Source organism: Perissodus microlepis, chromosome 6 (assembly GCF_051167445.1).
Source record: "Perissodus microlepis isolate ML-2025 ecotype Zambia chromosome 6, ASM5116744v1, whole genome shotgun sequence".
NCBI lineage: Eukaryota > Metazoa > Chordata > Actinopteri > Cichliformes > Cichlidae > Perissodus > Perissodus microlepis.
The window spans coordinates 10,307,446-10,324,909 of NC_140466.1; the positions used below are offsets into that span (position 1 = coordinate 10,307,446).

General features: G+C 39.4%; 2 protein-coding genes across 2 annotated transcripts; both read right to left on the reverse strand.

Annotated features, from left to right (window-relative positions):
- Positions 1–3,281: 3,281 nt before the first annotated feature.
- On the reverse strand, positions 3,282–4,931 carry LOC146385104 (polymeric immunoglobulin receptor-like). The gene is made up of 4 exons (XM_084930688.1): positions 4,811–4,931; positions 4,259–4,588; positions 3,750–4,070; positions 3,282–3,663 (listed from the first exon to the last, which is right to left on the reverse strand). The coding sequence occupies exons 1-4, from the start codon at positions 4,845–4,847 to the stop codon at positions 3,329–3,331; spliced, it is 1,023 nt and encodes a 340-aa protein (XP_084786814.1). The 5' UTR covers positions 4,848–4,931; the 3' UTR covers positions 3,282–3,328.
- A 3,894-nt stretch (positions 4,932–8,825) lies between these two features.
- On the reverse strand, positions 8,826–14,808 carry LOC146385105 (polymeric immunoglobulin receptor-like). Its single transcript, XM_084930685.1, has 7 exons — positions 14,721–14,808; positions 14,190–14,516; positions 13,581–13,901; positions 13,201–13,494; positions 10,922–10,966; positions 10,461–10,550; positions 8,826–10,365 (listed from the first exon to the last, which is right to left on the reverse strand). The coding sequence occupies exons 1-7, from the start codon at positions 14,755–14,757 to the stop codon at positions 10,325–10,327; spliced, it is 1,155 nt and encodes a 384-aa protein (XP_084786811.1). The 5' UTR covers positions 14,758–14,808; the 3' UTR covers positions 8,826–10,324.
- Between the last annotated feature and the right edge of the window lie 2,656 nt (positions 14,809–17,464).

Consider the following 17,464-nt stretch of genomic DNA (forward strand, 5'->3'; position numbering starts at 1 on the left):
TATTAATTAGCTCAAAATTAGAGTTAAACGGTTATTTGATTCTGCAGCAGAAAAAACAGATAATCTTATACCACTGTTTAAAGACATGCAAACTGAAGTCTTTGCCTTTAACTAAATTTTTTTTTAATTTTACTAACTTTCAATATACAATGGAATTTTGCCCAATCTCTCTTTAATGTCCAAAAGGGTAGGGTGTGTATGGGATTTCCCATGCACCACTGAATGCACCGTAGGTGTGCATGTCCGCAGCTTCAGCTCAGAGATAAACAGCCGCCGAACAACTGACAGTGCGATTATAAGACCGTAAATTTGATGTTGTAGTTCACTCAGTTATGTTTGTGTTTAGCCATGAGTGTATTTGATGACTTACCAGCAGTTTTTTCTGCTTCTGTTAAAATGAGGTTATGCATAAGTGGCAGTTCGCTAGCAAAAGATTTAATTCCTAACTAGCTTCTAGCAGAGAGGTTTGTTGTTATTGTGTTGTTGTTGTTTCACAGGATAACCTGCAAAGGCCGTAACAATGATAATTCTCATTAGATATAGGCAAAGGCAGCTCTGGCCCTTTTTAAAAACACCTTCATCGTTATTATCTTGGGTGTCTGTAGTACTCAACCACCTCAAAATCTGTTCCCCTGATGATGACAAGGAAGGAAGCAGGAACCTGGTGGTTTTTAATGTTACACAGTTCTTTACAGTACGCTAGTTGTTTTTGTACATTTTTAATTAATAACAAACACAGATAATACATTTTCTCAGATTGTTATTCTGAGAAATCATGAGGCAATTTTATATAATATACTGCAATTTTTATTACACATATACTAAGCTGCTTGCAAATAAAATGCATTTAGTAGATTTGAAAAATGCTATATACATATACACACACACACACACACACACACACACAAAAAAAAACACCCATCTCGCCCCTGCGGGCGGTTTATCCTTCAAGCTCGGGTCCTCTACCAGAGGCCTGGGAGCTTGAGGGTCCTGCGCAGTATCTTAGCTGTTCCTAGGACTGCGCTCTTCTGGACAGAGATCTCCGATGTTGTTCCCGGGATCTGCTGGAGCCACTCGCCTAGCTTGGGAGTCACCGCACCTAGTGCTCCGATTACCACGGGGACCACCGTCACCTTCACCCTCCACATCCTCTCGAGCTCTTCTCTGAGCCCTTGGTATTTCTCCAGCTTCTCGTGTTCCTTCTTCCTGATATTGCTGTCATTCGGAACCGCTACATCGATCACTACGGCCGTCTTCTTCTGTTTGTCTACCACCACTATGTCCGGTTGGTTAGCCACCACCATTTTGTCCGTCTGTATCTGGAAGTCCCACAGGATCTTAGCTCGGTCATTCTCCACCACCCTTGGGGGCATCTCCCATTTTGACCTCGGGACTTCCAGGTTATACTCGGCACAGATGTTCCTGTACACTATGCCGGCCACTTGGTTATGGCGTTCCATGTATGCCTTGCCTGCTAGCATCTTGCACCCTGCTGTTATGTGCTGGATTGTCTCTGGAGCATCTTTACACAGCCTGCACCTGGGGTCTTGCCTGGTGTGATAGACCCCAGCCTCTATGGATCTTGTACTCAGAGCTTGTTCTTGTGCTGCCATGATTAGTGCCTCTGTGCTGTCTTTCAGTCCAGCTTTGTCCAGCCACTGGTAGGATTTCTGGATGTCAGCCACCTCCTCTATCTGCCGGTGGTACATACCGTGCAGGGCCCTGTCCTTCCATGATGGTTCCTCGTCTCCCTCCTCTTTCTTGGGTTTCTGCTGCCTGAGGTATTCACTGAGCACTCGGTCAGTTGGGGCCATCTTCCCAATGTATTCTTGGATGTTCGTTGTCTCATCCTGGACTGTGGTGCTGACACTCACCAGTCCCCGGCCCCCTTCCTTCCGCTTAGCGTACAGCCTCAGGGTGCTGGACTTGGGATGAAACCCTCCATGCATGGTAAGGAGCTTTCTTGTCTTTATGTCAGTGGCTTCTATCTCCTCCTTTGGCCAGCCTATTACCCCAGCAGGGTACCTGATCACGGGCAGGGCGTAGGTGTTGATGGCCCGGATCTTGTTCTTACCGTTCAGCTGACTCCTCAGGACTTGCCTGACCCTCTGCAGGTACTTGGTGGTTGCAGCCTTTCTAGCGGCCTCTTCATGGTTCCCATTCGCCTGCGGGATCCCCAGGTACTTGTAACTGTCCTCTATGTCTGCAATGTTGCCTTCTGGTAGTTCAATCCCCTCAGTTCTGACTACCTTCCCTCTCTTCGTTACCATTCGACTACACTTCTCCAGTCCGAACGACATTCCAATGTCATTGCTGTATACCCTGGTAGTGTGGATCAGTGAATCGATGTCTCGTTCACTCTTGGCATACAGCTTGATGTCATCCATGTACAGGAGGTGGCTGACAACTGCTCCGTTCCGTAGTCGGTATCCGTAGCCAGTCTTGTTAATGATCTCACTGAGGGGGTTCAGGCCTATGCAGAACAGCAGTGGGGACAGAGCATCTCCTTGGTAGATCCCGCACTTGATGGTGACTTGTGCTATGGGCTTGGAGTTGGCCTCTAGTGTTGTACGCCACATCCCCATTGAGTTCCTGATGAAGGCTCTTAGGGTCCTGTTGATCTTGTACAATTCTAAGCATTCCAGGATCCAGCTGTGGGGCATTGAGTCATAGGCCTTCTTGTAATCAATCCAGGCAGTGCACAGGTTGGTCAGTCTGGTCTTGCAGTCTCGGCTGACTGTTCTGTCTACCAGTAGCTGGTGTTTTGCACCTCTGGTATTCTTGCCAATCCCTTTCTGTGCCCCACTCATGTATTGACCCATGTGCCTGTTCATCTTAGCCGATATGATGCCTGACAGGAGCTTCCATGTAGTACTGAGGCAGGTTATTGGTCGGTAGTTGGATGGGACCGGTCCCTTCTTGGGGTCCTTGGGGATCAGGACCGTTCGACCTTCGGTTAGCCATTCCGGGTGTCTCTCGTTAACTAGTAGCTGGTTCATTTGTGCTGCCAGACGCTCGTGGAGTGCAGTCCATAGGTCCATAGGTCCCTCATCCTATTCATGATGAGGGACCTATGGATATATATATATATATATATATATGTGTGTTGAGTAAGAGGCAGCAAAAAGTTTTGGTAGTGATTTACCAGCAGTACTAAGTAAGGCTCAGTTGTTGTTGTTTTTTTTTGTTTGTTTATTTATTTATTTTATTTTTTGGGTGGGGAGCACTGGACTAACCGTTTTTATTAGATCAAACCTCAGACAAATGAATGATCACCTACTCTGTTTCCATAATGGAGCTCAAACAAACACATATCCTACAAACACATTTATTGTATTATCATAGTGTGTACAAAAGTGTTTAATATACCTGACAACTGAATCTTGGTGTAGTTTCCAACTCTCCACTCTGAGTCTGACCCACACCAGTATGTCCCAGCATCAGCTGTTTCCAGCTTTGAGATTATCACAATGAAAGTGCTGGAAGAAGCATCTTGTAGTGTGAATCTGGTTTGATTCTTTAGCATATCTGTGCAGTTGTTGTGGTGGTCTCCTTTACAGAGGAACTTCCTGTTATCTCGGTGTTGTGAAGGATAAATGCACTGCAAAGTTAGTGGATGCCCCACAGTACCATTTATTTTAGTTGATTTGACACAGCAGAACTCTGTATGAATGAAAGAAAAAGGTTATTCCAGAATCATCAGATATTCAACTGATGTAATTAAATACACTGTAGCTTTGACTGCTCACCCTCAACTTCCAACAGAACTGCAGAGAAAACATCCAAGTCAGAGTTTCTTTGGACACCACAAAGGCAATACCCTGAATCCTCTTGGCTCAAACTGGTGATGTTCACTGTAAATTTTTTTAACATTTTATCATCATCAAGTCTGAATCGTCCATTTTCCTTGTTGTCAGAGGTGATTAGTGCCTGCTGAAGACATGTGGAGGGCCGGTTTCCTCTGCAGATGTACTTCAGGCTGTTCTGGTACTGACGCTCATACGGACAACTAATGGATACTGAATATCCCTGATAATTCAGAATTTTGGTCACAGTATCACAGCAGCGGTCTGTCAACAGGGGTAAAAGCATCAGAAGACATGTTACACCCATTAAACAGCTGTATATAAAACTTAAGGATTTCATATTCAACTCAAGTTTACATTTCTAAACTTGTGACTGTTTTCCATCATTTGATGGAAATTCCTTATCTTTAACTGTAACTCACTTTCAGTGTGCAAAAGAAGTCTTTGTTTACCTTTTACTAATTTCAGCTCGACTTCAGTGTAAATATCTTTTCCAGTTCTGGTCACCCCACACCAGTATTTTCCAGCATCCGCAGAACGAAGATCAGAGATGGTTGTTGTGAAGATTTGTACTGTTTTGTCATCATGGATCCTGTATTTGTTTTTCCTTGATTCCGATGTTGTAATAAGAACATCATCATTGCTGCCACAGTCATTCTTACACAGGTACTTCTCATAAGACTCATAACCCTGATCATAGGAACAGGAAACTTTAACCGCACTCCCCACATATCCAGTTACATGGATCACCTCTTCTGCACTGGTCACACACCTCAGAGCAACTGGAAAAAGAATGTGAAACGTTTTTGTGTGTGTATTTTCTTTGTGGTCATCATGCGAGATTTCATACTAACAATGTTAGTGCTGTATAATGAAATTACCAAGACTGAAAAAGCGTTTGGCCTACTGTTCTTCTAAATTACTAGAAGAGATAGATGTACTACTTGGTCTACATCAGCCTTTGATCTTTATATTTTAGTTATTTACCAGTTTAAACAACTTACTGCAAAAGGTGAACAGCAGGTTTTGAAGTCTCCTCATCTTTGCTTTAGTTTGTCCAAATAGAGTCTTGACAGGAAATTTTCTCAGGTTTAAAAAAAATGATGGGAACAATAGGCGTTATTTAATGCCATAGCAATGTGAAGGGAGGGGTAGAGCTGGACCATCAACACAGATGGAGCATTCTTAGTTGGGTTTCTGAAATAGCTGACATATGCCATCTAGTGGTTAAAGAAGTTTTCACAAGCTTTCCATAATAGCATAGCATAGAATAGAATAGAATAGAATAGCCCTGTATTGTCATTGTACATGTACAATGAAATTGTGTGTGTGTTCCACACCTGCCGGAATAAAAAATAAATAGTAGACAGCAGGAATCCCTTTTTAAAGAGAAAGCTATTAAAACAAACTACCACTCTATTTCTAAGTAAAAGACAGAGACAAAAATTAATAAAAGTTAAAGTATGAAGAAAAAAGCAGGAGCAACTGAAACAGGCTGCATGCTGATTGACATATGCGTGCTGCACAAAGAAGCTGGAGGTGTAGGACCTGATTTACCTGAAGCTCCAACCAGAGGGCAGGGGGTCAAACAGGTGGTATGCAGGTTGCAAGGGGTCACCTGTGATGGTCCTGGTTTTCCTGAGACAGGAGGAGTTGGTGATGGCCTCCAGGGGTGGCAGAGGGCAGCCACCCCTGGTGCCTTCCTGTTCTCAGTTGTGGCCCCTGCGTGCCAAACACCCAGGCAGTAGGAGAGCACACTGAATCGGACTGATTGATGCCAGTTGGTGAGCAAGTCTTTGATCCAGGAGAATTTCACAGGGAGAATCTGAGGGTGGTCCAGTTTGGCATTATGGTGTTGAATGTCAAGCTGTAGTCCAGGAAGAGCAGACAGACTGAGACTATGAGTAAGCACTTGCAGATAGTAGGAAGGAAAACCTTCCTTTTAACAGGAAGAAACCTTCTGTAGAACCAGATTCAGGCAGCCACCTACTGCGACTGGTTGGGGTGAGAGGAGGAAGACAGGACAAATGCACAAGACACACAATAAATGGCACTGTTAATAGCACTGGCACTGTTATAAATTATGTCTCAAAAGAGCCATAATTTATAATAATAAAATTGACACCACAAAATGTTCAAAGTTGTAAAAATGCCTAACTAGTTAGATTTATGGTTTATTTTGGCATTGTAAGCCATTTTTAATAAAAACTTGTCAAGTAGAATTAATTACGTCCTACACACGTATGTAAGGCTGGCATAACCTTGGTCATAAACCTGTCAAAGATGACTGTAACTAAGGTGGATGATAAGGTCTGGGTAGAATGCCCAGAAAGTTATGTGATTCATGGGTTGTACTTCATGGAGGAGGAAAGGTACAAGGATCCTCAGTCAACAGGAGGGCTCTCGCTCTTTCTTACTCTGTCAATCTTTTTTCAGCTTTTTTTCTTTTCCTCTGTTTTCTTTTCTCTTTTTTCCTCTTTTTTTCCTCTCTGGCACTTTGTCTTCCACATATACATATGCGTAAGGCTCTACACCCCAGGGTCCCTTTGCTTTGTGTTGATTTGCTGTTCTGTTTGTTGAGATGTTATGTTGTTTATATGACAAACCCTGTTATTTTTCAGAGGATGTTTTTGAGTGATTTGTCATTTTGCCTATATCATTTCTCTCATAACAGTTGTCCTTTTTTGTAATTCATCCCACATTTCTTCTATTTGGATACCATTATGGTTTAGAGTTAAAGGCTGTGGAAAATTGCCTCTAGCCTATGTGACTAAATCTATGGAATACTTAAACACCTTCAGCCTGAGGCAGTTTGCGACAAACCAACAGCTATCACATGCTAAACCCACTGCTACTCTTTAAATGGTCAAACTCATATGTCTCTGGAATCAGTCAGTTCTGTTTCTACAGTGATATTGATCCAGCAGGTAAAGATTGAAGAAATGTTTCATATCCAACAAGACAGCTTCTCTTTATATTGAAGCCTTGCAGGGCCATTAGACAGGAATCAGTGTCCAGGTTACATAAAATGCTAATGTACACTGCAGAGTTTAGAACCCAAATACAGACACATGGAAATCTAATGCAAATGAGCCTTCATTTTGGGTGTTAAAAAATCCATAAATAGAAGAGTAAACAGGATCTAAAACTGGCTGGAAACACAGAGAGGACATTAATAACACTGGGAAAACAAAGACAAAGGACAAGCAGGTCAAGGTCACTAGGGAAAGTGGACACAAGAAGATAACAGTAATTTTAGACGGTGAACCAGGAGGGGAAGTAAACTAAACATGAGGCATTACAAATAAGAAACTATCAAATTATACACTATTTAACAATAACCATAACTAAATAGGGAAATATAAGCACATACAAGATACAGCCTCACATAGAAATTTAGGTTCACACTTCTTGAAACTGAGGGTCTCCATCTGTCTAACATGTGTGTTGTTTGAAGTTAGGGCTGCCATCACACCCAGAGTCAGAGATTCACACACCTCTCACTCTGTCTCACACATCGGTTTTCTTGCAAAACTGAAAAATAATTTCACAGTTTTAATGAAGTTATTAACTTTACTGTATAAACATGAAATCTTGCATTCTGTTCAGAGTAATGTCACAGGTCAACAGCAGCATGGTCGCTCTCCTATTCAGTTAGTAAACATGTTTACAGAGAGACATTCTTTGTCGTGATGCAACTGTCATGATTCCCATTAATAATCCCAATGATCTTTGCACATTACCCAAATGCAAGCAATTAAGAGTTGAAAGCTGGCAATATTTGTGTATATATGTATATATATATATATATATATATATATATATATGCTGCATATTACGGTTGTAAACATGATGTTATTCACATTTTTTTTTTAATTTACAAAGTAAATTGCCCCATAATAGAGGAAAAAATGAACCCTTGATTTGGGAGCATTCAGGATACTAGAATTTCCCCCATTTACAAGCTGTTTTGTTATTCAAAGATATGCGTATCTGTGTATTCAAAGAATAACATGAATATGATGATAATTGTAGTTTAATGCATCAAGTTCTGTTTCTTCCTAATTCATTAACATAGTGGACATTTGAAGACATCACATAGAACAGTGTGTGTAACATAAGCAACAACACAAATAACCTTATGAAAGAAGGTCAACAGAGACCAACAACTCATTTTGCTTCTCTTGTACATTTTAGCTCCTATTCTGTGCTTAGTGTTAAACAATGAATATGTCATTTTCTTCTGATCACACTCCAGCCAACTGAACCAACATATGTATTTATTCATTTTACTCACTTTCAATGTACAATTGAATTTTACTACGCTTTTATTTACCTGGTACCAATTTCAGCTTTATTTCAGTGTAGATAGTTTTCAAAGCTCTGGTCACCCCACACCAGTATTTCCAAGCATCGGTAGAATGAAGATCAGGGGTGGGAGTTGTGAAGATTCACACTGTTACGTTATGATGAATTGCATATTTGTTTTTCACTAGATTTGCTGTTATAATAAAATCATAATCACTGCCACAGTGATTCTTACACAGGTACTTCTCTCAAGGTACTTCTCATAATCCTTATCAAATTTATTGTAAAACTACTGAATTCACACACTTAAGAAGCAGAGTAAATCAAATATTTGATAAGAACCTTTTTAATCCAAAAGGAAATTGGTGTGCCTTTTATATAGTCAGTGCAATTAAAAATAAAGTCACAGGATTCACTTTACACCAGCTAAGCTATCACAGTGCAAATAGGCAGAAAGTGACACAGTGAATAAAATGAATGCATGAGGTGAGACGGTGAGATGGACTGTCCCCGAAGCTGAGGAGTTTTTTTTCCAGCATCCTCCTCTCTGACACACTACCTCAGCTACCTTTACCCCGCTTCTCCAGGAGACTGCACACACACACACACACACACACACACACACACACACACACACACACACACACACACACACACACAACTTACTGTGTGTAAACAACTTACTATCTAAATAGCAATTTATGTTCTATCTCTAAAATGGGAGTTATTATTATTAATTTTATAAAGTTAGCTTTTAAAATTAACACACATGAAGAGAATCTGATAACAGTTCATGAGTAACAGGATTCTTTTCCAATACACTTATTTAAATACTCCACCACAATAACTGTATTCACTGCTACACAATAGCAGTGACATTGAAAGTTAAGGAAGGAAGTTTAATTTCCTGGCTCCTCTGAAGGATGTCCGTCTGCAACGGGCTGGAGGTGCTTTGAAAAACTGACCAGTTAAACAGTTTTGTGGACATGTGTTTTATTTTCTTTCTTTTTTCTTTGAATGCATCAGTAAAATATAATACTAAGCTAAACAAAAATAATTCTACTGTTAAGCTTAAAATGAATTCCATGCACTTTTTTTTTTTGCTTTGCTTATTAATTCTCTTTACACTCATATTGATAATTTATATTCTGGTTTTTCTACAATTTTATAAAAACAGCAGATTTTGTTATGAAAATCAAGCAAAAAAACAAAACAGTCTTCTGCTGAAATTTTGTATCACGGTAGATTTTTGTTTTTTCTGGTAAAGTTTTGATAGATACTTCATCTCCACCGTTATCCTCATAGTGGCTACCAGTCATCTCAGCTTCTTGAGTTCCATTAAAAAACAACAACAACAACACAATAAACAGAACTATGAGTGACATGTATTACAGACACTTGGGATTTTATGGAAACATTTTTGAATGTTCTATTGTAGCACTACAGCCAGTGTAGAATTTTTGTCATTGTATGTCATTGCATTGGTTGTATACCTCCACTACTGAGGGAAGATGTAGTATACACGTATGTCTCTCCAGACTTGTAATATATTTAAAGAAAACTGAATAAAGTACAAACAGTTGATACTTCTTTAAATAGAGAATCTAACACACAAAGACTCAAATTATCAAAACAGCAGCACATAAATTATGAATCCATGGTTCTCTAGTGTAAGTGCAGGCTGCTGGCCGATAGCCTCCCCTATGTGTCACAATAAAAGACTGCACTATGATATACTCATTCATCAACAATTAATGTCAGAAACCCACATAGAACTTAAACAAGGCCAGGGGAGCACTTCTCTTGTACATAAGTCATTTTCTTGAATACATAATTCAAGAAAATGACTAAGTTTCCAATTGCAATTTTCTTGACCTTTGTGACTTTCAGCTGTTTGCCCACTGTCACAGAACGAGACTGAACCCATGCTATAGTGTGGACTTCATCAACATTCATACATCACTTTGCTATTTTCTCAGCATCAAAAATAAAAATGTATGCGCAATGACTCCAAATGGGAGACTTCATGAAATTCCAGTTGTGCTACATTACAAATAAACTTTACATATTAAACGCAACTAAAAATAAAAATCAGTCATTTATTTTATGCCCTATATTTATAATTAAGTGTATTAAAGAAACAAAACTCTATTAAGGCTTTAAACTTCTCTTACTCCACTTTCTGCTGCCCCCATCGCTTCCTCTGAGCTCTATAGCTTATTTTGGGTATTTCTGCTTGTGGCTTCATCACCTAAAAACAGAGCATTAGATTTGGTTACACTTTTTTGCATGCTTTTCCATATTTGAATGTAAGGATCTCTCTGTGTATATGAATGTAAATGATACCTTTAACTGTGGAACATCTGTACTTATAAAGAATAAACAGGACACACATCAGTAGGAGCACAGGGGTTACAATGTAAACCACATAGAGTGCTGAAAAAAAAAATAAAACAGAACACTGTAAAAGCATTTTTAAAGCAAGCATTTTCCAAAGCATTCAATTTTCACAGGCATAACAGCAGAACTGTGGGCTTAGTTTACATAATGGTTTCATTATCTTTTTATTAAAAGTTATGTGTATTTTAACTTAACTGTTGCATTGATGCACACATCCATACCTATTTGATTTTTAATTTGAATTAGATTTTTTTTTTTTACATTAGCTTGAATTAAAGGCCCAGCATGCAATCAAAACCACATGTTAACCCTAATTATAGTGTGGAAATGTACTTATTTTGCTATTACTGTTGTCATAGCATTTAGCAGCTAACTAACAGACACATATACTGTATCTTCAGCTTTACCTGGGTTATTTGTTTCCAGAGTTCCCAGAGTGTGCTGCAGAAAAACTGTAGGAGAAAGCAACTTTATTTCAACAATGACATTAAAAAAATGACCACGGCAACTCACACATCTGTGGGATTGCTCTGTTCTATGTTTCAGCCTATGATGTTGATGCCAACATGGCACGACTGAAGGGATATTTTGAATCCTACAAGAATCCCAAACTGTTGTTCCAGTCAACTGAATCTAACTAAAAATTAAAATATAGGAAAAAGGCACAACCACTGTCTAGATCAGCACTACTGTTGCAACACAACCAGCAATACCGTCTTTGGTCCCTTGCTATACTCCTAGATGCTGAGAGCAAAGATTTTGTTCTAGATTTCATGGTGCCAAAAAGTCCTTCACAATTGTTTTCCTGATACTGTAGCAAAGAGAAGTGTACAGTACACAGTGATATGACCCTCAAAGTTGACACAGTTTTCAACACAACTTATTCATATTCAATAAACCTGTGCATATTGTGTTGATAAAACATGACTGACACATGTTTAGATGAAGTAGGTTGGGCTTTTGGAATTTTTTAATCCTTCACAATTTTGTCACTTTATTCCAACACTATTCAATAACTTTTACCCCATTCATTAATTTTCACTTGGTCACTTAAATACTACATGTTGTCTTCATATTACATAATGTTCAACAAAGTCTAGAGTCTGGTTAACATAAAAATTTAATGGGTTTACAACAACTTCTATCTTCCTTTATCTGGATTGCAGGGGGGCTGGGCCATAACCCGGAAGTGATAGGGTAAGAGGCAGGGTACACTCTGGAGAGCTTGCTACTCTATCACATGGAGACAAGCAATCATTTGCACTCACATTCACGCTTATGGATTATTTAGAATCACCAATTAATCTATCTCTAATAACTGCATGACTTTTAACTGTGGGAGGAAACCAGAATACCCAGAGGGAACCAACTGCACACTAGCAAGATTGTGGATTTGAACCCAGAACCTTCTTGCTTGAGGAAACAGCACTAACCATCATGCCACAAGCTGTCAATTGAGGCTTAACAAAAGTAGGAAAGCTATGAATTACAAGGCTTGATGCAGAATTTTCTGTACATTATTGTCCTGGACAGGTTAAACCATAATAAATAGCGATAGCATACACGTGGTGTGTGTGTAGTTTTCTTTCTTTCATAACTCCAGTGATTTTCCTGCAGTTTGAAATCTTGTGTGATCTTGTGAATTTCGTGAGTCCAGGCAACTAACCACTCTTACTAGATCCTATCATGTCATCTCAACAAGAACAAATTAAGTTGCTGAATTTCAAACAGATCCTACATGATTTAATTACGTTCACCATAGAAACATGAAATTATTACAAGGTAGACTTTTGTAAATGTGACAACCACCCAATTTTATGTTTTTCAGTGTATATATATTTAAAATTCCACAGTTTTACTCCTCATTACATCAATCGTCAGATATTGAAACAAAAAATTGTTCAAAAATAAATTCTACGCCGAGTGTGACATTCAGAGTGTTTATGGAGTTTAAAGATGCTTTTCTGCCCAAAAAATATAATGTAGCTGTTGCTTGTTCTCAAGATGTTATGAGAGTTTATAAATGATGAAGAAATAAGGCTATTAAAAGGCAAAAAAGTGCACTGATGGCCTTTTCATTGTATAAAGACATGAACGACTAGCAAAAATGACTTACAATTTTGAACATATGGAATAGGAATTGACTGCTAAAGAGCAAACAATATAAGTGTTAATAGTTAATTCAGCAAAACTAATTTTCTGTAATTGTAAACAAATATGGTTTAAAATAGCGCTTATGTTGCTGCCATAGTGTAACTTTTTTTTTTAGAACAGTAACCTTAATCAGTACATCACAGAGTCTGTGGCGTCACTACTTTAAAAGTGACCATTCACACTAGGATCCCTCATACTTTGGCCTCCACTCTTCAAACTATATAAAGCTAGCTGATTGGAGAAGCCAGAATTCAGCTTCAAAAGCAGAGTTACCTGCAACTGCGTGAATCTGCAAACAGATGACTTCTTGCATGCGTGGTTGCTGAGTTCTTAGCACTGATTTTGAATTTAATTCACAAGTGGCAGTGAATACCTGTTCCAACAATTATTATTTCAGAGTGATTTACCAGCAGCGGTAAGTGAGGCTCTCAGTAGTTGTGTTTTTGTGGTTCGACAACTGAACTGATCTCAAGTAAGAACATAGCATACAAATCTATTCATACATTATCCCATATAAAAGTGTCCAACTCACCCGACAGCTCCATCTTGGTGTAGTTTCCAACTTTCCACTGTGAATCTGACCCACACCAGTATGTCCCAGCGTCAGCTGCTTCCAGCTCTGCAATCATCACCAAGAAAGAGCTGGAAGAAACATTATCATGGACAGTGAACCTGCTTTGATTGGTCATGTCCATGCAGCTGTTGTGCTGGTCTCCCTTACAGAGGAACTTCCTGTTATCCCGGTGTTGTGGAGAATAAGGACACTGCAAAGTTAGTGGCTGCCCCACAGTACCATTTATTTTAGTTGATTTGACACAGCAGAACTCTGTATAAATGAAAGAAAAAGATTATTTCAGAATTATCAAATATTCAACTGATGTAATTAAATACACAGTAGCTTTGACTGCTCACCTTCAACTTCCAACAGAACTGCAGAGAAAACATCCAAGTCAGAGTTTCTTTGGACACCACAAAGGTAATACCCTGAATCCTCTTGGCTCAAACTGGTGATGTTCACTGTAAATTCTTTTAACATTTTATCATCATCAAGTCTGAATCGTCCATTTTCCTTGTTGTAAGAGGTGATTAGTGCCTGCTGAAGACATGTGGAGGGCCGGTTTCCTCTGCAGATGTACTTCAGGCTGTTCTGGTACTGACGCTCATACGGACAATTAATGGATTCTGAATATCCCTGATAATTCAGAATTTTGGTCACAGTATCACAGCAGCGGTCTGTCAACAGGGGTAAAAGCATCAGAAGACATGTTACACCCATTAAACAGCTGTATATAAAACTTAAGGATTCCATTTTTATTATTATTTATTATTATATTCAACTCATTGAGGAAGTTTACATTTCTAAACTTGTGACTGTTTTCCATCATTTGATGCTCATATAGTGGTTTAAATTTTACAGCAGAGAAACAGATAATGCTGAACAAACAGAAACTATCTGAATCCCTGTAACTCGCCGTAACTCGCTTTCAGTGTGCAACAGAATTTGACCAAGTTTTTGTTTACCTTTTACTAATTTCAGCTCGACTTCAGTGTAGATATCTTTCAAAAATCTTTTCACAACACACCAGTATTTCCCGGCATCCATGGAAAGAAGATCAGAGATGGTCGTTGTGAAGATTCGTGCTATTTTGTCATCATGGATCATGTATTTATATTTCACTGGGTTTGTTGTTGTAATAAGAACATCACCCCTGCCACAACTGTTCTTACAGAGGTACTTCTCATATGATTCATAACCCGGATCATAAGAGCAGGAAATGTTAACCTCTCTTCTCAGATATCCAGTGACATTGAGCACCCCTACTGCACTGGTCACACATCTCAGAGAAACTAGAAAGATAATGTGAAAACAACAAAAAAATTTAAATTTTGTCATGTCAGCTGTCGTGATAGCAATGCTATCGTTGTATAAAGACATTACCAAGAACAATACCGGGTGTGTCATACAGCTCCTCAATACTAAAAAAGTAAAACGTACCATTCAAACTACATCTGTTGTTAATCTTTATATATTTACTCATTTAAAGGACTTACTGCAGAGGATGAAAAGCAGGTTTTGAAGGCTCCACATCTTTGCGTTGCACACAATATTATGCACACAATAGGAGTCCCTTCTTGCCACAGGAGTTTGAAAGGAGGGGTGGAGTTTGACCTTTAACACAGAGGAGGTAGTGCATTCTTACTTGGGCTTTCCCTAAAATTAGCAGTCATTTTTGAAACGGCTGACATATATCCTCTTATGGTAGAGGAAGTATTCAAAAGTTTTACATAAACATCACTGTTAAAAAAAGTGAAACAGTTACAGTTGCATGAAAATAATTTTGTATATCTGGGAAACATTTGTGTTTGAAGATTATTGTGCTGTGTTCTCAGTTCATTAATTTCCTGGTTTGTTAATATTCAGAAAACAATCTTAAAAGTGACCATTACACCTGTCTCATTGTCATTCACGCGTTCTCTCTTGCCTCTACTCACTTCCATTTGTCTCCTTTTCAGTGCATTTATTTTTTAAGGCAAGCTTCTTATCTGCAAAACTCTCTGTAAAAAAACAAAAAACATACCTTGTATTCCAAAGTTTTGTAAATTCAGGTCGACTTGCAGCCTAGGTTTTACTCGTTCCACATGCACTTGTGGACTCTCTTATGTTTGAGCATGAAATTAGTTATAGGAAAAATGTGGTTTCAGCTAACTTTTATTTATTGCACAGAAGTCCAATAACAGCACACTGCTCAGGTTTAGATCAGGGAGTCTGTCTCTTTCATGCCCCTCCAGGTTTTCTTAATTGTTCATGTGAGAGTTAAAGTCTCCTTGTAAGATGACCAGTGTTGGGACTAACGCGTTATTAAGTAACGCGTTACAGTAACTACGTTATTATTGTGGTAACGAGCACGGTAACTAGTTATTATGCCAAAATCAGGAACGCGTTACTCGTTACTGGGATTTAGATAGGCTCGTTATTCGTTACTTCGTGTGGTGGCTATCGCGGAGCTTCCACAGATTCAGTAACATTAGCAAGTGGTGGAAGCCAGCAGGTGGATGAGAGAAAGGGGACGCAGGAGGAGGAGAGACCCGAAGCGGCCGCCCGTCCGAGTGTCAGGTGAACTGAACTTCAGGTAAGACGTTATGACCTGCAGTCTATCTGGGTCAGATATAAACCAAGTTTAGTTGGAGTTTATTTTCGTTGTGCTGATTTTTTCGTACTGCGTGCTAGCTAGCATGACGGGGTTTCTATACAGCTGGGTGGGTGCTATGATGTTAATGATGTTGAACTTTATTTTGTTCATACGGTTAATTATTAGAGTTGCCAACCGTTCCCCAAAAAACGGAATAGTCTCATATTCAGAGAAATTATTACGCGTTTCGTATTTAGGTGAAAAGGAACAGTTTGTCCCGGACTTCAGCTACAATGAAAAAGACACAAAGCTGGAGTTATTCTTTGTCTTTGCTGCACAGCTGCCTCTTCTTCTCTCATTCTCTCCCCTCCCTCTCCTGTTGCTACTTTAATCATGAAACTGATCAATGATCAGCTGATCGGCTTTTCCCTCTTGTTTATTTATCGTCCACTTTGCGCCAGAAAGAGGAAACCACCGGATGTCGCGTTAAACAACAGCAGCACGTTTGATCAGCTGTTGTTAGAATTTATTTAATATTAATTTCTAGTATCAGCTGATGTTTGCTGGAGCCACAGCTGTAAACCTGCTGGTCATGATATCGTTTTGTATATCTGGTGAGTGGGAAACCAGATGAAACCAGATGTCCTTACTGAATCATCAGAGCTGAACAGGTGATGGAGAAACAGGTTTACCTTTTAGGTGACATGAATGAGTTGAAGGGAAGTTATGAACTGTTTCTGAGAGATAAATAACACCAGGATCCTTTTCTATGTAGCTGACAGCTGGTAACTGTGTAGCAAAGTGTTGCCAGGGGGCCAGGTAGGGCATTAACAGGGAAAGGGGGGCACAAAGAAATACTTTCTTATTCTCATTTCAAATGTCTAGCTTTTAATAAATAATTATCTGAGTCTTACAACAAACGATTGATAGATTGATACATATATACCATCAAGACAGTGTACATCACTGTCACAACAGTGTTTGTTTTCATTCAAAGGCTTTATGATATTTGCTATAATGGCGGGCCGGTCTCTAGTCAAAATGCCCGGGCCGATTTTTTGTCCCAGTCCAGCCCTGTATTAGGGCTGCCACGATTAGTCGACTAGTCACGATTACGTCGACTATTAAAATCGTCGACGACTAATTTAATAGTCGACGCCTCGTTTGAGGCTTTGTAAGATCCCAAAAGATGCAGGAATAAGTAGCAGGATTTAAGAGTGTAATAACGGACTGAAACAGAAGATGGCAGCACTGCATGTACAAGGATGCCAGCTGCCGTTAAACCCAGAAGAAGAAGAAGAAGCTGTATCCCAGAATCCATAGCGTCCTGCTCAGTTGTCAACAATGGCGGCAGCTAGTTAGTTTTAATATTACTCTTATTATTCTTTCTGGGTCACAAAATAAACGTTTAACATATTTTCAGGCGAGAATGTAGCTGTGTAAACATCAAATACCTGCTCAGTTTATCAAGACACCACATATTTTCAAAAGCGCTCCGACGTTTTCGGAGACGTCTGTTACCCACTAGCTCGATAGCTAGCCGGGGGCAAGGCTCACTAGAGCCCGTGAGAACACCGGACTCCTGGCAAATCGTTTTCAAACCCACCGCTGTCTTTCGCTACTCAGGTTAAACATTATATATAAGTCACTTAGATAACTTAAAAA